General features: G+C 36.2%; 1 protein-coding gene across 12 annotated transcripts in view; it reads right to left on the reverse strand.

The window, feature by feature from the left end:
• AKAP7 (A-kinase anchoring protein 7) overlaps window positions 1-19009 on the reverse strand; it is a 122081-nt gene that overhangs the window by 75182 nt on the left and 27890 nt on the right. For all 12 annotated transcript variants that reach the window (XM_019663508.1, XM_019663512.1, XM_019663506.1 and 9 more), the window contains 2 exons: window positions 13729-13889; window positions 1072-1184 (listed from right to left, as the gene is read on the reverse strand). In XM_019663508.1, the coding sequence (XP_019519053.1) occupies window positions 1072-1184; window positions 13729-13889 (274 nt within the window). The remainder of the gene's footprint in view (window positions 1-1071; window positions 1185-13728; window positions 13890-19009) is intronic.

Below are 19009 nucleotides of genomic sequence, written 5' to 3' on the forward strand. Positions count from 1 at the left end.
ATATCTCAAGATATTTACAATAGTTTGTAGAAAACTCATAAGCACTGGATAGTCAACCACCCAAACACGTTTCAAAGGACCAAAAAGACTATCTGAGCACACAGACATTAAATACAAAATGTGCCAAATTTAGACAGAAGGTCTACTTACTAATAAACCTGACCTTCACTTACAGAGCTGCAAATCAGTCTTAAATGCAGCCAAGGGTCATGAAGAGCAGGAGCGAATGCTACTCTGCATGGCTATCTCCCAAACTCTGGTCTATCAGAGCAGGTCAGCAGGTGTCTGAACTTGCATGAGAAACTCCCTAGGCTGACATGGGAAAAATAGTGAAGGGTGCCCTTAAGATTCCAGGAGAGATGCTCATGAATCCAGAGAAAGTCAAAAGTTATCCCAACCTCTGAGGAAGCCAGGGGTGGCCTGGGAAGACAGAAAGTCACCCTGAGACAGGGGAATTCAAGAGACATGTCCCTTGGCTTGTGTCACCGTTGGCCATCCTCAGGGAGAAGCACTTTTAAGGACAGGGGTCCCCTCAGTTACCCTCTATCCCAGTCCCAGGAAAACTTGCTCCAAGGCCTCAATGGAAACAACCACTGAAAGAGCAAGGTGGTCTTTTGGGAACCTTGAAAGAGCTACGTACAGGGGATTAAGAAGCTCGTTCCACCTTGAAGAACCCAGTTGCCGTGAGCAGCACCAGTGTACGCAGGCCGGGGGAGGAAGCTTGGAGAGTAGCAGGCTGCTAACAACCACAAGCAAAGGAAGCAGCAAAATAAAACCCTGGCACCACCTCATGGCTCTTCAAGAAATGAAGCATATGTGGTAACAGACGAAGCAACAATAAGTGTTGGTCAGAGTATACAGCTAATAGCTGCAGTGGCAAAGGAGGCAACGGGTGGAACCGTCTCCATGGAGGCTCGTGAGCCAACTCAGTATCCTTGGGAATTGGAACCAAACTGACTTGGAATCCCAGGAACAATCGTGGTGGGGTGTCAAAAACCAGTACAATGCTTAACACTGCTTAACACTGGTGTAGCCAGTAAAACAAGGCTTACAATAAAAATGTCCCCTTACCGTCTTCCAGAGCCATGGTGTTTTGTACAATTTCATGAAGGTCAAATGAGGCTTATAACTTCTGCTCTCTCCTGCCAAGATGCCTTTTTCTTGAAATATCCTTTTTGCTGCCTCTGAAGAAAATAAAAAGAAACACAAACATGCTACTATAACACATGGCTGTCTTCATAAAAATGACTATTCAAAAAACAACAAATTGATGTTTTTTTTGAAGATTACTTTATATACCTGTTTGAGATACTATTTTTAACAAAGAGAGACAGAAAACACAACGTGCATGACAACAAACACATTTATGACAGTTAAATCTGCAGTGATTTCAAACTTTGGGTAAAGCACACAAAAAGCAACAATCTGAAAAGAAAACATTTAATTAATGAAATCACTGCTGGTAAGATGATGACTTTCACTGAATACACCGGTGGTATCCATATGCATCTAAAAAAAAACCTAGCGTATCTGTAATCCTTCATATCTGAAATTTTTGCTTCTGACCAAGATGGAATAACAGAGATCAAATTTGCCCTCCCATCTGAAACAACCATAAAAGGACAAAGTATATGAAACAATGGTTTGCAAGATATTGTACATCGAGCAATGAAGGTCAGTAAACCCTAACAGATGAGAAACAAACAAGTTGAACCCTTCGATTGCCCAGCTTACACGCTTGAGTCTAGGCCTCTGTGAAAGGAGGAGAAACCCAGATGGAACCGAGTCACTTCACTGGGTTCATGATAAAGGGCTGAAAGTCGGAGAGACCAAGCCATCGGGAGCTCACAGCACTACGGAAGTGAGACCTGCACAGAGTAAATTCCTGAGATCTGCAGAGTTCCCCTTGAGTATTTAGCTGAGCATAGACCAGCACATATATGTGAGCAAACTATGTCCTAAAGTATGTGAAGCATGTCCTAAAAAACCCTTCGCTGCAAGTTACTGCCACCAAATGGTTGTTTTTCTGTCTTCTAGGGTAATAAAGGCGGCGCAGCAACAGACCATTAAAGTGCCAAGAAAACACTGGTTCTCAGTTGCAAGCAATAGATGACAACTTTGGATGAGTTAAGCAGGGAAAGAACCTATATAAGAACATTGGGAGAACTAAAGTACCAGGCTAGAAGGCTGTGAAGTCAAGAAGATGCCCAAAGTCACAGAGGAGGACAGGTCCAGTGACACCACTACATCGTCCAGCTGGCACTGAAACCGTGCACAGCATACAAAGGGACAGAAAGGCTGCCACCTGCCTTAGACTGGTGGTAGTTGCCACTGATGATACAACCTGCCCCAAGAATGGATTCAGCACAGTTTTTTCATTCAAGTTACTAGTTTCTGATTCAAAGTCCAGGCCAAAGCAAGACCATGTTCCCAGCACCAAAAGCATCTGTAAAAGAATGTATCTGACATGGGTATAGTGAGGAAGAGTATAGATATTGGGCAGCCAAAAAACAAAGACAACAGTCCACGTGGTTTTTTTGTTGTTGTTTTTTTAAGATTTTTATTGGGGGATTGGGGGGATGGGAACAGCGCTGGGGAATTGGGGAAGGGGAACAGACAAGTTGCTGTCGTTTTGGTCTTCAGGCTAGTTGTGGAGGACGTTGCTTCACTGGCCCAAGTTGGCACCATCATTGCGCTCTTCCCGGGTGAGGCAGATCAGTCACCGGCTTCTGGACGGCCGCTCACTGCGACTGCTGGCCGCTCACGCTGGCTGCTGGCTACATACGGTAGCCCATGGCAACCCACTGCCACAGGGGCTGCAGCCTACGCCATCTCCAGCGACTCACGGCAGCCCAGCTCCAGGTTGAGCTGTTGTTCAGCATCTTAGCTGTGGAGGGCAGTGTCACTGGCCCTCATATGTGGGATCCGAACCGGGGCCCTCTGGCGTCCCAAGCCAGTTCTTAACCATCGTGCCACTCAGCCGGCCCAGCAGTCCACATGATTTAAACATGTTTTAAAACAAGAGTGTATTCATAACAATTAGTGTTGTAATTAACTTACCAACTTTTTGCTCATGTAAATTACAAACAGGTACGTCTTTTCTCAACTACCCCGTGTAACTCAGCTTTGGACCTCTCTATGTTGGCATATTTCTCAACTGTTTTAAACAGACTTGGAGTTAAAATATTAGGCTGAATCCTACACAACTGCAATTTTTATAAGTCAAAAACAAACTTTGGCAGCGTCTGATGGTTTAACCCATAGCACAGTGAACTAACTTAACATCTGAGTGGAGGTAGATTAGGGCATATTTTCTAAGTCTTGAAGTATTTGAGGAATTATCACACAGACAAGAGTCTGATAGAAATTTGGCATATATGTTTATACCAATCCAGAAAACCAAAATAGCATGAAGGTATGAAAACAAAAATTTGTTTGTTCACTTATTTACTGAGCACCTCTCATATGTGCCAGGCACATTAGTTATCTGCTAAAGGCAGCAAACGTGTCTCCGCTTTCATGAATCTTATCATCTCATGAGACAGATTTCACCCTAAATAACGAGAAGGACTTAACGTTCAGAATTATCAAAACATACAAGAGCTATAAAGAAAGGGTTCACAGAAACTAAAATAGTAGGCATTTGTATTCCTCATTACTATATTCATTAGTTTTTACACATTATTTTATTTGATACAACAATCTTATTATCAACTGAGTCTACAGAAACATTTTTAAATTTACTGGTTTCAGTTACATCAAATTTTCACCCAAGAGTTCTCATTATTCACTGGGCCTAAAATTGTTGATGATGGATATGTATTCACAATACTATTTTAAATAATATTTGTTACAAAGTATATTTAATTTTTATTGTGTTTTTCTAGTATAGTATATTCTATTCTCTAGGTACATAGAAGTAGGGAAAAAGAAAATGCCACCTTCTTTTTGTAAAGTACTTCTCAGTATTGGTTTTATATTTCTAATAACAGTATAATCTATTGCTTAGCCAGTGTACTTGGTACTGGTTATAGAAATATCATTCTTGAGACAAGAAGAGTTTTTGCTAAAACAACAACAACAACAACAAAAAAAAAAACAACAACAACACATGTCATTTTTCATCTATGTTAATTTACATTCTGGACGAGAAGCTTATGAATAATTTAAGAGATTGTTCAACTCTTCCTAGTACCCCATTCCTTCAAGCACTAAATACAGCAAATATATCGGATATCCTTCAAAAGTCAGCTAAGAATGGTTTCTAGATAATATAATTTACCTTACAGCTAAAGATGCAAATTGTCTGAAGAACAATTTCTTAAAATGCATTTTAAATACTAGGAGACTTTGCTATATAAAAGAACACTGAAATAAATTAATTAATAAAGAAACAACACTTTTTTATCTTAACAAATAGTTTTATACGGGATTTTTTGTTGTTGTTTTTTTTGGAGGGGATTGCATCTATTCAACAAATATTTATTGAGCATGCTAGGTGCTGGGAAGTTTTATGTTTTTTAAGCTTTATATATATATTTATTTTTATATAGGTGATTCTGTTCAGGTGAACTCTTTTAAATATGTCATAATGATATGTACCTAAAATGCGAAGAAATTGCTAAAAGTTGTCTCAAAGTAAGCTGTAACAGATCAATTTTTATAAAATCATGTATTTTTAATCATATATACTTTCTTGCAAAGCAAATATTTTTTTCTCCTTTTTTCCCTTTTGCCATTGCTCCCTTTTTCTAAAATTGTGAAGAATGTTTACATGATAGCATGATGTATAATTTGAGAATAATCACAGAGGTTTATTTTTTTATTGAGGTATTCAAAGAAGTTTATCAATAAGAATGGTCTAGAAAACTAAGTAAATTAGGTGGTCCTAATATATTATTAAATTTATATATTCTATTTCAGTATACGGATGCAACAGAAATAATCAGTTATATTTTAGTTTTTAAAAGCTGATTTGTAATTAAGCAACACACCATACGGTAGGAGGTGGTAAGTGGTTTAAACTGGGAGATACTTTCTAATACCACTGTAAGCTATAATAACATTATGTCAAATATAATATGAAAAATCTCAATAAATTTTTAGAATCACTTTTTAGCCATCTATAACTGTAAAGAAATAAAAACCATACATCTGTTTTTGTCATTCCTATGTTATTACTATTTAAAGGATTCTTATTTCCAAATGCTGCTTAAACTATTTCCTTTTAAATGGTTTTCATAAGTCATTTGAACTACTATGTTTCAACATAAAGGCTGGCATAATGTTGAAATCAACTTCAGCTTAAAAATTTTATACTCATCATTTTAAACAGATATTTCCAACTGATTGCTGTGTAAAACTGTCATAGAACTTTAAAATCTTTCACTCTCAGAGACAAGTCTTTAAAATTACATCTTGATGCCAGAGGAATGCATTCATTCTAGTGTAGTTGAGAAAAAAGTGAACCTAGATTGAGTATTCTACCACTGGCCCACTTCTCCTATTATTCAATTTGTTTTCTTGAACAGGTCATTTAACCTTGACTGTAAAAGTGATGAGGCCATAAGGTATCTCTCTCAGGTCCCTTCTTATCCTAATAACCAGCTAATTCAAGCTCCGGTCCATCATCCATAGGGGATTCTAGACACCATGGCTGGATTTTATTCTGATACAAAGATTTAGACATGAATATAAATGAGGGAAGAGAGACTACCTAAGGTTTAATGTTCTTTCAATTAGAATATTATGCTTATATCTATATTTTTTTCATTTGTTTATACATCTGTTGAAAAATATTTACTGAATCTCTATTATGTAGCAGGCTTTGGGAGCACAAACATGAAAGAGTCCCTCAAAGAGCTTTCACTCTAGTTAATAAAAACAGATTTCTAAACAACGAAATGCAATGTTGTGTTACAGTTTTACAATAATATCCACCTATATGGGAGATTAGAGGAGAAAATGGTCACTTCTACTTTGAAGATCAGAAAAAGCCTTTATTTTAGAAGTCAAACCTGAAATAAGTCTTATAAGAGATCAGTGATACAATCTGAAAAAGAAATTAAGCAAATAATTCCATGTACAATAAATAGTACTAAAAATAATAAAATACTCAGGGATAAACTTAAACAAGGAGGGGGAAAACTTGTAAACTGAAAACTACAAAATGGTGCTGAAAGAAATTAAAGAAGACACAAATAAATGGAAAGACATGTCATGTTCATGGACTGGAAGACTCAATTCTGCTAAGATGTCAATACTACCCAAAATGATGTACGGATTTAATACAATCCCTATCAAAATTCCAACGGTGTTTTTGGCAGATAAAGAAAAATCATCCTAAAATTCATTTGGAATATCAAAGAACACCAAATAGCCAAAAACTCTTGATAAAAAGAACACAGTTGGAGGTCTCACATTTTCTGGTTTAAAAATTAACTACAAAGCTACAGTAATCATAACAGTGTGGTACTGGCATAAAGACAAACATATAGACTGATGAAACAGAATACAGAACCCAGAAATAAACTCTCATGTATATGGTCAAATGGTTTTTGACAAGGGTGCCAAGACCATTCCATGGGGAAAGTGCAATATTTTCAACAAATAATGTTGATAAAACTAGATAGCCACAGACAAAAGACATGAAGTTAGACCCTTACTTTATGCCATATACAAACTTAGCTCAAAATGGATCAAAGACTAAACTATATATAAGCGTTAAAACTATAAAACTCATAGAAGAAAACATAACTTCGTGACATCAGATTTGACAATGATTTCTTGGATATGACACCAAAGGCACAGTAAAAGTAAAAATAGATAAACTGAACTAAATTTTAAAATTTCTGGAAAAGTTAAAAATTAAAAAGTTTAAAAAATTAAAAAGTTAAAAATTAAAGCAGGAAAAAAAGAAATACCTTCTATTTAAATAAATGACACTATAAGTTCTAAATGTTTTCAGATGCACCATTTACCATAAGATTATTGATGATTAGTACAAGATTCATAAATATTAAACTAATAAACTGCACTCAAATATTTTTAAATAAACAAAATTCATGAATCCTTTAAAAAAGAAACAAAACAGTGCATCAAGGGACATAAGCAATTAAGTGAAAAGACAACAGAATGGAAGAAAATATTTGTAAAGCATATATATATATATATATATATATATATAATAAGAAGTTAATATCCAGAATATATAAAAAACTCCTACAACTCAAAAAACAAAAACAAACAAACAAAAAACCTGATTAAAAAATGAGTGAAGGACTCAAACAGGCATTTCTCCAAAGATGACATAAAATGGCCAGCAAGCACATGAAAAGATGCTCAAAATCAGTAATCATTAAGGAAATCCAAATCAAAACCACAATAAGCTATCACTTCACACCCATTAGAATAGCTACTATAAAAAAAGAAAGAAATAAAAGAAAGAGAAAATCACCAGTGCTGGCCAGGATGTACAGAAATTGGAACACTTTTCTACTGTTGGTGGGAATGTAAATGGTACAGCCACTACGGAAAACAGTATGGCAGTTCCTCGAAAAATTAAAAATAAAACTGCCATATGATGCAGCAATTCCACTTCTGGGTATATTCCCCAAAAATTTGAAAGTAGGGACTTGAAGAGATATTGTATACCTATGTTCACAGTAGCAGTTTTCACAATAGCCAAAAAGTGGAAATAACATAAGTGTCCATCAATGGATGAATGAATAAACAAAGTGTGGTATATACATACAATGAAATAATATTCAGTTTTTAAAAAGGAAGAAAATACTGACACATGCTACATGGTTGAACCTTGAGAAAGTTATGCTAAGTCAAATAAGCCAATCACAAAAAGACTGTATGATTGCACTTATACGAGGTATCTATAATAGTCAAATTAATAGGGACAGAAAGTAGAATGGTGGTTGCCAGGGGTTCAGCAGAGGAGGGAGTGGAGAGTTGTTGTTTAATGACTAGAGGTTCAGTTTTGCAAGAGGAAAAAGTTTCTGGAGATTAGTTATACAACAATGTGAATACACAACACTATTGAACTGTACACTTAAAAATGAGTGCAATGCTAAATTTTGATATATGTATTATGACACAATTAAAAATTAATTAAAAAAAAAAAGATTAGTGACTGCTCTCTGATCATGTGAGGACCACAATGGTATTCAATGAGGAGGCAATAATGTGACCTAAGGCATGACTGTGAACTGGCACAGTGCATCAGGGAACCTTCTAGTAATTTCACGCATCCAGCAACACAAGAAATAAGGCTACGTAGCTAGGCAAGAGTTAAAGAGCTGAGCATCTTCAAGGCCACAGTAAGAACAAATTTTATCCTATCTCCAACAGAGAGTAATAAAACCTTTTAAGCAGGGGCATAAAAATGATTAGTATCCTGCTTTAGAAAAATACTCTGGAAGCACGGGGACAGATTGGAGAAAGGAGACTACTGCAATAGTGGAGATAAGAGATGAAAAGAGCTGGAACGGAAGCACAGCAACAGGGATAGAAAGAAAGAAATGAATGGGAGGGACATTTAAGGCAGAAAATGTACAGCATTTGATGACTGAATATCTAAAATGAGTGAAGCTGGGCTCTAATGACGCCTAGATTTCTGATTTCTGGCTCATGTTCCTGTTAGAATAGTGGAGAAGTTCATCAGGATAGTAAATACAAAAGCAGAAACAAGGTTATGTAGTAGATAGAGAGTAAGGTTCAGAATCCTGAAAATACAAATACTTAAGAAATAAAGAGATAGCCATTAAACAAAATGAGAAGATACATTAAGTGGAAAAAAAAAAGGGCCAAGAAAGTGGTGTCTCAGTAGCCCAAAGGAGAAGGAAAAGAAAGGAGTGCTCAGCCATGTGAATAAATCCAAAGCATCCATTAGATCCAGAAATCAGAAAGCCATCAGCGACCTGAGATGTGACATGGTAATGGAGCAGGCTGTAACCTACGATTGCAGGAGGTTAAAGGAAGGAGGGTAAGCACAGGTAAAGAATTGGAGACACATGACACAAGCTACTCTTTTAAAGATTTTGGCTAGGAAGGGAGAGAGGGGTACAATGCAGACACCAGTGGAAGATTCACGCTCAAGAAAGAATGTAGCTTTTCCTTGTTATTTCTTGGGCTCTTTTACTTTGTTACTTGTTTATTTGTTCGGGGATAGGAAAGGTGTTACCCAGTTAACCAAGTTGGGGGAAATGAGCTGAAGAAGAGAAACGGTTGAAACTAGACAAGTACAGAAGGGGAAGTAACTGATAGAGCAAGATCCTCAGATCAAGAACCCAGCTGAAGAGATTAGTCATAAGTAGATAAAAGACACCACTTTCCCTAAAACTATATGGGATTTTAAAAGCCAAATGCAGTAGCAGACAGGCTCACTTAGTACAGGGAATTGAATGAAGCAGGTCCCAGCCTCAGTCGTATCTGTTGAGGGAGGGGCAGAAGTTAAGAAAGCTCCAGACAGGAGGCTGGAGTGGTGATGGGACAAGAGAAAGAACAAGCGGTGCAGGGCTGAACACGATGTGGCTGAGTCTGGGAAACATGCGCTTGCAGGAGAACCGACCTACGTGACTATGATTTCTTCATTTTCTCATTCATTTCATAAATACTTATTAATGCTTCTTATGTGTCACATGTTATAGAAGGTACTAGATAAACAATAATCAACACCACAGCCATGGTCCTTTCCCTCGTGGGGCTTAATTTAGTAAAAAGGACAGTCAAACAAAGACAATTATGTAATTACAACTTGTGAAAAGAACTATGAAGGAAACACACTGGGTGCAATCATAAAGAACTTACTGATACGGATACTCTCTTTACAGGGGACAAAGGACAGGGAAAGACTCTCTGATATGGTGATACTTGAGAGGTAAAGAATAAAAAGGTCCAAAGAGAGGGTCTATTCAGGCATTTGCAAAAGTTCTATGGCAAGAGAGAATTTGTTGAGTCCCAGGACCTGAAAGGAGGTGGGGTAACTGGAGCATAGTAGGCAAGGAGAGAGAACATGATAAGACAGGAGATACAGGCAAGAAGCCAGAACATGAAAGATATTATGGGCAGCAAGCAAGGAGTCTAGACCTTATTTTGCCCAGGTGTTGGGGCAAAAAAGCAAATGACTGAAATGATCTACCATTGGCAGGGCATGCAACCGAGGCTCTGATGGTCCTCAATGGTGCAGGGCTGTGATTCAGACATCCTGATTGGAGAGAAAAGCTGGTCTCTGCTTGTTTCTAACTGCTGTGTGGCCAAGGTTTTCTGATGTTCCTGAAGACAGCAGGCTACTGGAATGCCCACCTGTCTGTGGTGGTTAGAAGTCCAAGGCTTCATGTAGTAATAGAGCAGCCTAGAAAGGCCCAAAGGTACCAGCAGCCAAACTGATCCCCCACAAGGAGCTGAAAACACAGGGCATATTCTCTCCATCTTATGGGGGAGATCACAATCAAAATAAGAGAAAGTGTACTGTTCAAATGAATATCCTAAAACTTTTATTTTTCCTTGTATGAGATAAATGAACTCGGAATCTTCTATCATCTAACCAAGCACAGTTTTCTCATTTAAAAAAAAAATGTGCAAGGACTATTATCATTCCAGTAGCCCAAATTTTTAGCAATCTCTAAATCTAATATACTTAACTATGCTTTGCAAAAAAAAAAAAAAAAGAATGAAATCACATCTGCAATTCTATGCAAAAGCTTTTCAATGCAATTTCATCATTGTAAAATGTGGAGAAATGCCATGTAAATGCATAATTTTCAATATCTTCTTAGTTCTGTGAGCTCCTGGGTAATGCTAGGAAAGGAGAAGGTGCTGTTTTATTCTGCAAAAAGAGGATCACTCAAGGTCAAAATAGAAAGCTGAGACACAGGACCTCTGAAGTCACCCACCGTCCCAGCTCCCTCAAGTAGCTACCGCCATAAACCTGCATGTACCTGGTGTAGAAACATGAGCTTGGTCTCTTCCCACCAGCATCTACCAAAATTAGCAACAGCACCTCTGGGTGCACACTCCAAGCATGGACGTTGTAAAAGCTCAATTCAGACTCTATTAGTTCAAAATTTTACACATTAACTTTTTTCAATTTTACACATTAAAAATTCTAAATTACTCATTATCCTGCAAATTTGCAGAAATAACTCCAAATATTAGTGTCTAAAATTCAGTCCTTTCATCCAAACAACTAAGTAGTATTTTAAGACTTTGTTTCTTTTAACTTATAAATATTAAAACTACGAAAATTAGGTAAATCAGACTATTCATGAATTATAATTTTCAACTATTTTTCAAGTTAGTTTTACTTCATCATATGTACTTAAATTTAACTTCTTAATCAATACTTTAATAATCCAATTTATTTTCTTTAAAAATTATCCTGCCTTCCTTTAAGTCAAACTAGCCCTGCCTTCATTATTTTGAATAAATAAGATTTTAATATTCCTGTGTAGGTATATACACATACATCGTTTATTACAAAGCTCTGTACCCTGGTCAATGGAATGTATTCTGCTAAAAGTTGGACTATATCATTTGAAAAAGTAATTTATAAAAGATGACACAAAAACAAATATTACATTATTTTACTGATACTGTTAAACAAAAACAATACTAATCCTGAGGCATTCTTTTAAAAATAAATCTAATGAAGTAAAATACTGACAAAAATTCTGTGCATTGAACATTCTACTATGTTAACATTATACAAAGGGAGGTTCCAACTAGACATCAATGAGAACTTTCTATATACATACTCAAATATTTAAATTTCTTACAAAAGTCCGTAAGAAATATAATCAAAAGCAATAGTACGGTATACACATAAAAGATTAAAAGCAAGTATAACCAACAATGATTATAGAGGGATAGAGTGCTGTTCTCCCTCTATTTTCCATTTTTCTGGTACCGTTTTGTTTAAGTTTTTGGAAAAGTATATATATTTTAAGCAACAGTCTCTGCCATCAGAACAAGAATTACAGGGGCAGTGGCCTTTTTAAATGATAAACCATCACCCTTGGGTTCATGGTCATACTAAAGTTGGAGAGATTTCACATTCCTCAGCACACAATAGATCTTTTATCAATATTGAAAACTGCCTTTGTGAGATTATTTGCTTAGAATGGATGGAATTCTTGAAGTTGCAAGCACTCATTTGATTATTTGAAAGAACAATGAATAAATGACTAATTAAAAATGTTTCTTGAGTTCAGAGATATTTAAATTACCAAAGAAAAGACCTATATCTAGCATTTTCTCCAGCAGTCAGGAAGAACAAATTGAGTTTGTTAACTGGGGCCAATGGTGCCCAAATGCATTGCCATCACAATTGTTAGTGCTGTCTTTTCCTTGGCCGACTAATGATTTTAAGTCCTACTTGATTCATAAATATTGTTTAATTATTTGCATGTTTCTTTGTTTATATACCTATATTTGCTCCACAAAAGAAAAACTTAACCAACAATGAAATGAAAACTGATCCTCATGCTCCTCTCACCCCAAAAAAAGAGGTGCATTTTTGGATGGGCAACTATAAAACTGCATAAAGACAATATAATATTAAGTAAAGAGAGTAGGTCTCAAAAGATCACATACATGCTACCTTTTTTATAAGGTTAATACCAACTAAACTTACATCTGCTTTGAGAGACTACAAGGAAATAAGCACTGACTTCAGGATGATAGATTAAATGAAGGCTAAGAGATGAGATGAATGAAAAGGACAATATGGTTAGATTACTGCCAAGGTCCTAGCTTTCATTTTGGGTAATGGATTCCCAGGTGATTCTGATATTAATTTAGATAGATAGATAGATAGATAGATAGATAGATAGATAGATAGATAGATAGATGATAGATAGACAGACAGATAGAGAAAGAAAGAAAAAGGAAAAAAGGAAGGAAGGAAGGAAGGGAGGGAGGGCGGGAGGGAGAGAAAGGAGTAGACCACGCATGGACCAATGATTAGAGTGTGTTATGAACCAAGTATTACTGAACCTGAAATGAGATGACATGAAATGACTTCACATGATAATGAAAGAAAATGGAAGTAAAAATGGCTTACAGTTTGTAGACTAGCACCCAACCTATGATCTCTGGGTCAACCCAAAAGTCACTTATCCAGGTTGTGGAACTGTCTGCTTCTACTTCCCTAACACTTTAAATTGTGCTGCCCAAAGTTACGTGTTCTCCAATGGATGTGAGACCTTGTACCATCATCGATGGACCTTTTGCTCAGAGAGTAGTACCTACACAGAAGGGGAAAAAAAGTAGCACAGAGGGAAATGCTACTGACTGTACTGACATCTACTGACGCTGGAATAGGGCTGACATTCCCCACAAGCCTCTGAATGGGCAACTGGTGATTCTTATTCATTAACCAAATATTTATTAAGTGCCAACTACAAGTCAAATGTCATGTCAACACTGATATCCTTCAGACTTACAATTAGGAGAGTCCTAACAAATACGTAAGGCAAGCCCATCACCTCCCAGACAGTCCCAGAATCAACATATTCCTCAGAAGAATCAAGATAACTTTTCAGGCCTTTTATTTAGCTATTTACCTACACAAGCCAATGCTGAAGCAGCTCACTTATAAAGTGAGGTTGACAGGCTTGCCAAAGTTAAAAGATGTCAAATATCTATTAGAAAAATTGGGGGGGAAAATTGCTCTTCAATAGACGAGATTTCATATGAGTGTGTTGCTGTTTGTTTTACCTGCTATCTCCAAAAGTGGGTTTATGTGATCTCCTTCTGCCAGCTTCACAAATCCAACCTGATTTCCAAAAGTGTCAACCCCTTGAAAGGGCAAAATCAAATGTTTGCCTCGCAGGATTTCTTCTATGAATGGTTTTAATTCCAAAAGAGCATCAATACCACTGGCAAGAGATAATATATTTTTCAGTAACACATTAAGTAATAAAATATTGAAAAAGCAAACAAGAAATAAAGTAATCAGCTTTAAAAACATAAAATTTTGATATTTGTATTAATTATTTTAAATCACAAAATACTTTCAAAATCTAATCTCTATGAGTAAAATAAAACTAATATTAATTTTTAAACAAAAACTATGGAAGAACTGAATTAAATCTTTACCTAATTATAATTGATATTGTATTAAAGACATGAAAGAAAATTTCCTACTTCACCAAGTTTTTAACCAAGGAAAAACTACAAGGACATTTAAAAAAAAATTACTGATAATATAGTCCAAAAAAACCTGATACCTGCAAGAGCTTACATTAGATTATGTGGAAAGTTCTAGATTCTTGTTAAAAGTACTAATACTTATACAGTAGTTACTATTTGTGAGGCACTCTACTAAAACTTAATATATATTACCTGTTAAAATATAAGTCTCTGTAATAAGATAAATTACTATACTTGGATTGATAAAAATACAAGTTTATATTTGCCAACCGCAACTACATAAGTTTGTGATATCTGTTTAGCCTATGTCCTTATAGGGCTGTTATGTTTCAAGTCCTTCATTTTTCTTTATAAAAATAAATATTCTATTATTGAATTAGACATTACTAGATTTTGAATATTTTATAAATTAGAATCTATTATTTCCATCTTGAAGAGGATTTTGGTATAGGTACTTTATTATGAGAAAAAAATTTAAATCTCACTAGAGGGCAGCAATTACTCAAAAAAGAAATAAGTATTCTTCTTTCTTCTTTTTTTTTTTTTTTTTTTTACATTATGGAAAGGGCTTTAAAGCGCCCTTCTGGTGAGCCACCATTAACTTAAATTATCTTGATCAGTGATGTTGACCAGTAATTATATGTCAATTGTGTGAAAAGAAATTTAGATATTTTTCTAGATCTTTCATATCTCCAAATTAGTTTTCATATAAAGTTTTTAACTGATTGTCATAGATAGCTTCTATACTAAGACTCAATTCTGTGTCATAACATAATGTACAATACTTAAAATAGCTCTGGAAATGTCAATTCTCATTATACCTTCAAATTCAAAAACCTAACTCCAATCTTTCCTAACTGTATTTATGTTCATCCAAAAAGACAGTGTACATGGGGTGGCCAGTTAGCTCAGGTGGTTAGAGCGCAGTGCTAACAACACCAAGGTCGCCAGCTCAGTCCCCGCATGGGCCACTGAGCTGCACCCTCCACAACTAGACTAAAGACAACTTACCTGACTTGGAGCTGAGGGGTCCTGGAAAAACACACTGTTTCCCAATAAAATTCTTTAAAACAACAACAACAAAAAAAATACAGTGTACACATTTCTACTGCAATACTGTCCTTTACTCTGTGCTATGAGTTAAAGCATGTAAAAATGCAACAGCCATTTCTGGCTCACCTATCATAAACTGGGGGAATTCAAGACACTGATTTTAAAAGTAACTATATACTAAAGTAAGCCATGCTAAAGGTTAGGGCTTTTCAGAGACAGTGAATTCTATATCCCACTTTTCTTAAAAGAAATACAGATGACCTTAACTCACTGCAGTTTTTCAATTTTCTGGTAGCATAAATCAATAAATTTGTCCTAATGCGATGTCATCAATCACAGTGTGAGAAGAGGTCATAGTGTCTATGGTAAGTATCACTAACTTCCCCATTATTTTAAATAGAATATCTTTTCAAGAGCAGTTTATGAAAGGACTTCTTGACTGAGAAGCTTGGAACAGTGCAAGAGAAAATATAAAACTTGTGCTGCAGCACCACCTACTGGAAAAGAAGAGAAAGTCCTCTTTTTATTAACTTACTAAATAGAGAAGTGACATTCTTAAAAAAAAGAAAGAAAATGCAGATTTCATTCCCATAAATGCCTAGGCAGAGAAATAATCCATCAACTACCATGAATAACCAAGGTACAAGGCAGCTCAGAAAGAAATTGAAAAATCTCCATAAAATAAATTTAAAAATATGAAAATATGTGATTTAAATGACAGAGGATTCAAGATTGCAGGTCTGAAAAAAACTCAACAAGATACAAGAAAACTCAGATGTGCACTTTAATGAACTCAGAAATAAAATCAATAAACAAAAGATGTACTTTGCCAAAGATTAAAACTTAAAAAAAAAAGAACCAAATAGAAATTCTAGAGCTTAAGAACTCAAGAAAAGCGATGGAAAATGAACTAGAACTTAGAAAATAGGACTCACCAGATGGAACAAAGAATTAGTGATATCAAAGACAGAAATCTAGAAATGATACAGATGGAAGAAGAGAGAGACTTGAAAGTAAAAAAAGAAAAGTGATGGGCTGGCCAAGTGGCTCAGTTGGTTAAAAAATTGGCTTAAGAGTGCAAGCTCTGGGCTGGCCAAGTGGCGCAGTGGTTAAGAGCTGGCTTGGGAAGCCAGAGGGCCCCGGTTCAGATCCCACATATGAGGGCCAGTGACACTGCCCTCTACAGCTAAGATCCTGAACAACAGCTCAACCTGGAGCTGGGCTGCCGTGAGTCGCCGGCGACGGCGTAGGCTGCAGCCCCTGCTGCAGTGGGTTGCCATGGGCTACCGTGTGTAGCCAGCAGCCAGCGTGAGCGGCCAGCAGCCGCTGTAAGCGGCCATCCAGAGGCCGGCGACTGATCTGCCTCGCCCGGGAAGAGCGCAATGATGGTGCCAACTTGGGCCAGTGAAGCAACGTCCTCCACAACTAGACTGAAGAACAAAAGGACAGCAACTTGTCTGTTCCCCTTCCCCCAATTCCCCAGCACTGTCCCCATCCTCCAATTCCCCAATAAAAATCTTTAAAAAAAAAAAATTGAAAGAATTCTACAAGAACTGTCTGACTCCATCAGAAGGAACATATAAGAATAATGCGTATAACCAGAAGTAGAAAAGAGGAAAAGTGGAACAGACTATTCAAACAGATAGTCGACAAGAACTTCCCAAAACTATGCAAAGAGTTGAATCCTCAAAACCAAGGAGCAAGCAGAACACCTCTCAATCCAAAAAGGCCTTCCTCAAGGCATATTACATTAAAACTGTCAAAAATCAACGAAAAAGAATTCTCAAGGCAGCCAGAGAAAAGAAAAACCTATAAAGGAAATCCCATTAGACTATCATCAGACTATAAGCAGAAACCCTACAAACTAGGAGTGAGTGGAATCAAATATTCAAACTATTGAAAGAGAGAAATTACTAGCCATGAGTAATGCATAGAGCAAAGTTATCCTTTAGCATTATTCATGGTGGCCAAGACATGGAAATAACTGAAGTATCCTTTGATAGTTGATTGAATGAAGAACATATTGTACATAAATAGAATGGAATATTACTCAGCCATAAGATAAAATACTGCCATTTACTACAACACAGGATGGATCCTGAGAATATCATGCTAAACGAAATAAGACAGATGGAAAAAGTCAAGAACATATGATTTCACTCATATTTGGGATATAAAACTGAAAGCAACAAACCAACAAGACAAATACACAAACAAAAACTCACAGACACAGACAACAGTATGATGGTGACCAGAGGGAGAAAAGGGTGGGGGAGATGGAAAAGGATAAAGGGGTCAAATATATAGTGATAGAAGGATATTTGACTTTGGGTGGTGAACACACAGTGCAATATATAGATGATGTATTACAAAACTGTACACTTGAAACCTATATATTATTATTAACCAATGTCACCTCAATAAATGTAATAAAATTTTACATTAATAAATAAATAGCAAGTGGCAGGTCTGAAATTTGGACCCAAGTATTCTAATACCAGAGCCCCACATTTGTCTTAATCTACAAACACAGAAATCAAATAGCTACAAATGTAGGAGTTAATTTTTAATGTGGATTTTTTATTATTGGATTTAATTCCAAAAGGAAATAAACCTACAACGCACATCTGAACATAGAGGCAATTCCATTTATGAAGCAATGTAAGTGAATTCAAATAAAACCATTATGTTTTTTTATTTGCATTAAAGTGCATGTATCACATTTTATGAAGTTTTGCAAATATTTGATAGAGGCATCATGTTTCTACCACCAAATTAAAAGCATAACATGAAGTCAGTAATTGAGGAATTCACTGGATAACTGGCAAAAAAAAAAAAAAGTACCTAACTAAATAAAATCGTCACACCAAATGAAAAAAAATACTTCCTTAAGGTAAAATGAGTAAAAAGTATGCACATGTAGAAAACAGAATTCTGAAACTGCAGTTCAGACCCAAAGACTGTATTTGAAATTAAGGCAGGACAGCCATCCACCAAGCAAGAAGGAATTCTGCATCTAGATTGCCTTTGAACTTGAGACTGCAACATCAACTCTTCCTTGGGTCTCCAGCCTGCCACATTAGATTGCCTTATAGATTTCTGACTTGCCGGTCCCCACAATTACCTGAGGTAATTCCTTAAAATAAGTCTGTCATATAGACAGATATAGATAGATATAGATATATAGATACAGAGATATAAAGATATCAATATATCTAAATATCCATATAGATATACAATCCTATTGGCTCTCTTTCTCTGGAGAACCCTAATGTACCATTCTAACACACACAGGGCACTACTCCTCTCAAGCTTTCATGTGTCACATCTGCTTTGGCTTCTTTTCTTTTAAGAGCATCAGAATACTGGGGGTATATACATTTTTTTGGCACCCTCTGTATTTATTTTTTTCTTCTGACTGGCAAAGTGAACAGCTACAGTGAGTGAAACCTCTGCCATTGCAGGGTGCTCAAAACCTGCTCTAGGATTGATCCAGTTGGGGTAGATCAGAAGACTGATCTCTAAAAACATGAGGGTCTACTATTTAAAAGACATGACTACAAGAATCAGAATGTACAATACATCTTGAGCTACTAATTTATTTTCTCCCTTTTACTTTCCCTTTTCTTCATCCACTTCCTAATTCAAGCCTTGTTCTTTATTCCCTCAGGAGACTGTATTTCAGGGTAGAAAACAGAAGTAAACTTCAATCCATTCTGGCTTTGGTTTTCCGGAAAGCGTAAGCTTGAGCTTAATCCAGAGAGCTACGCAGGAGGTACAGGAAAGGAGCGAT

The sequence above is a fragment of the Hipposideros armiger genome, unplaced genomic scaffold (genome assembly GCF_001890085.2).
Source record: "Hipposideros armiger isolate ML-2016 unplaced genomic scaffold, ASM189008v1 scaffold_391, whole genome shotgun sequence".
Classification (NCBI taxonomy): Eukaryota; Metazoa; Chordata; class Mammalia; order Chiroptera; family Hipposideridae; genus Hipposideros; species Hipposideros armiger.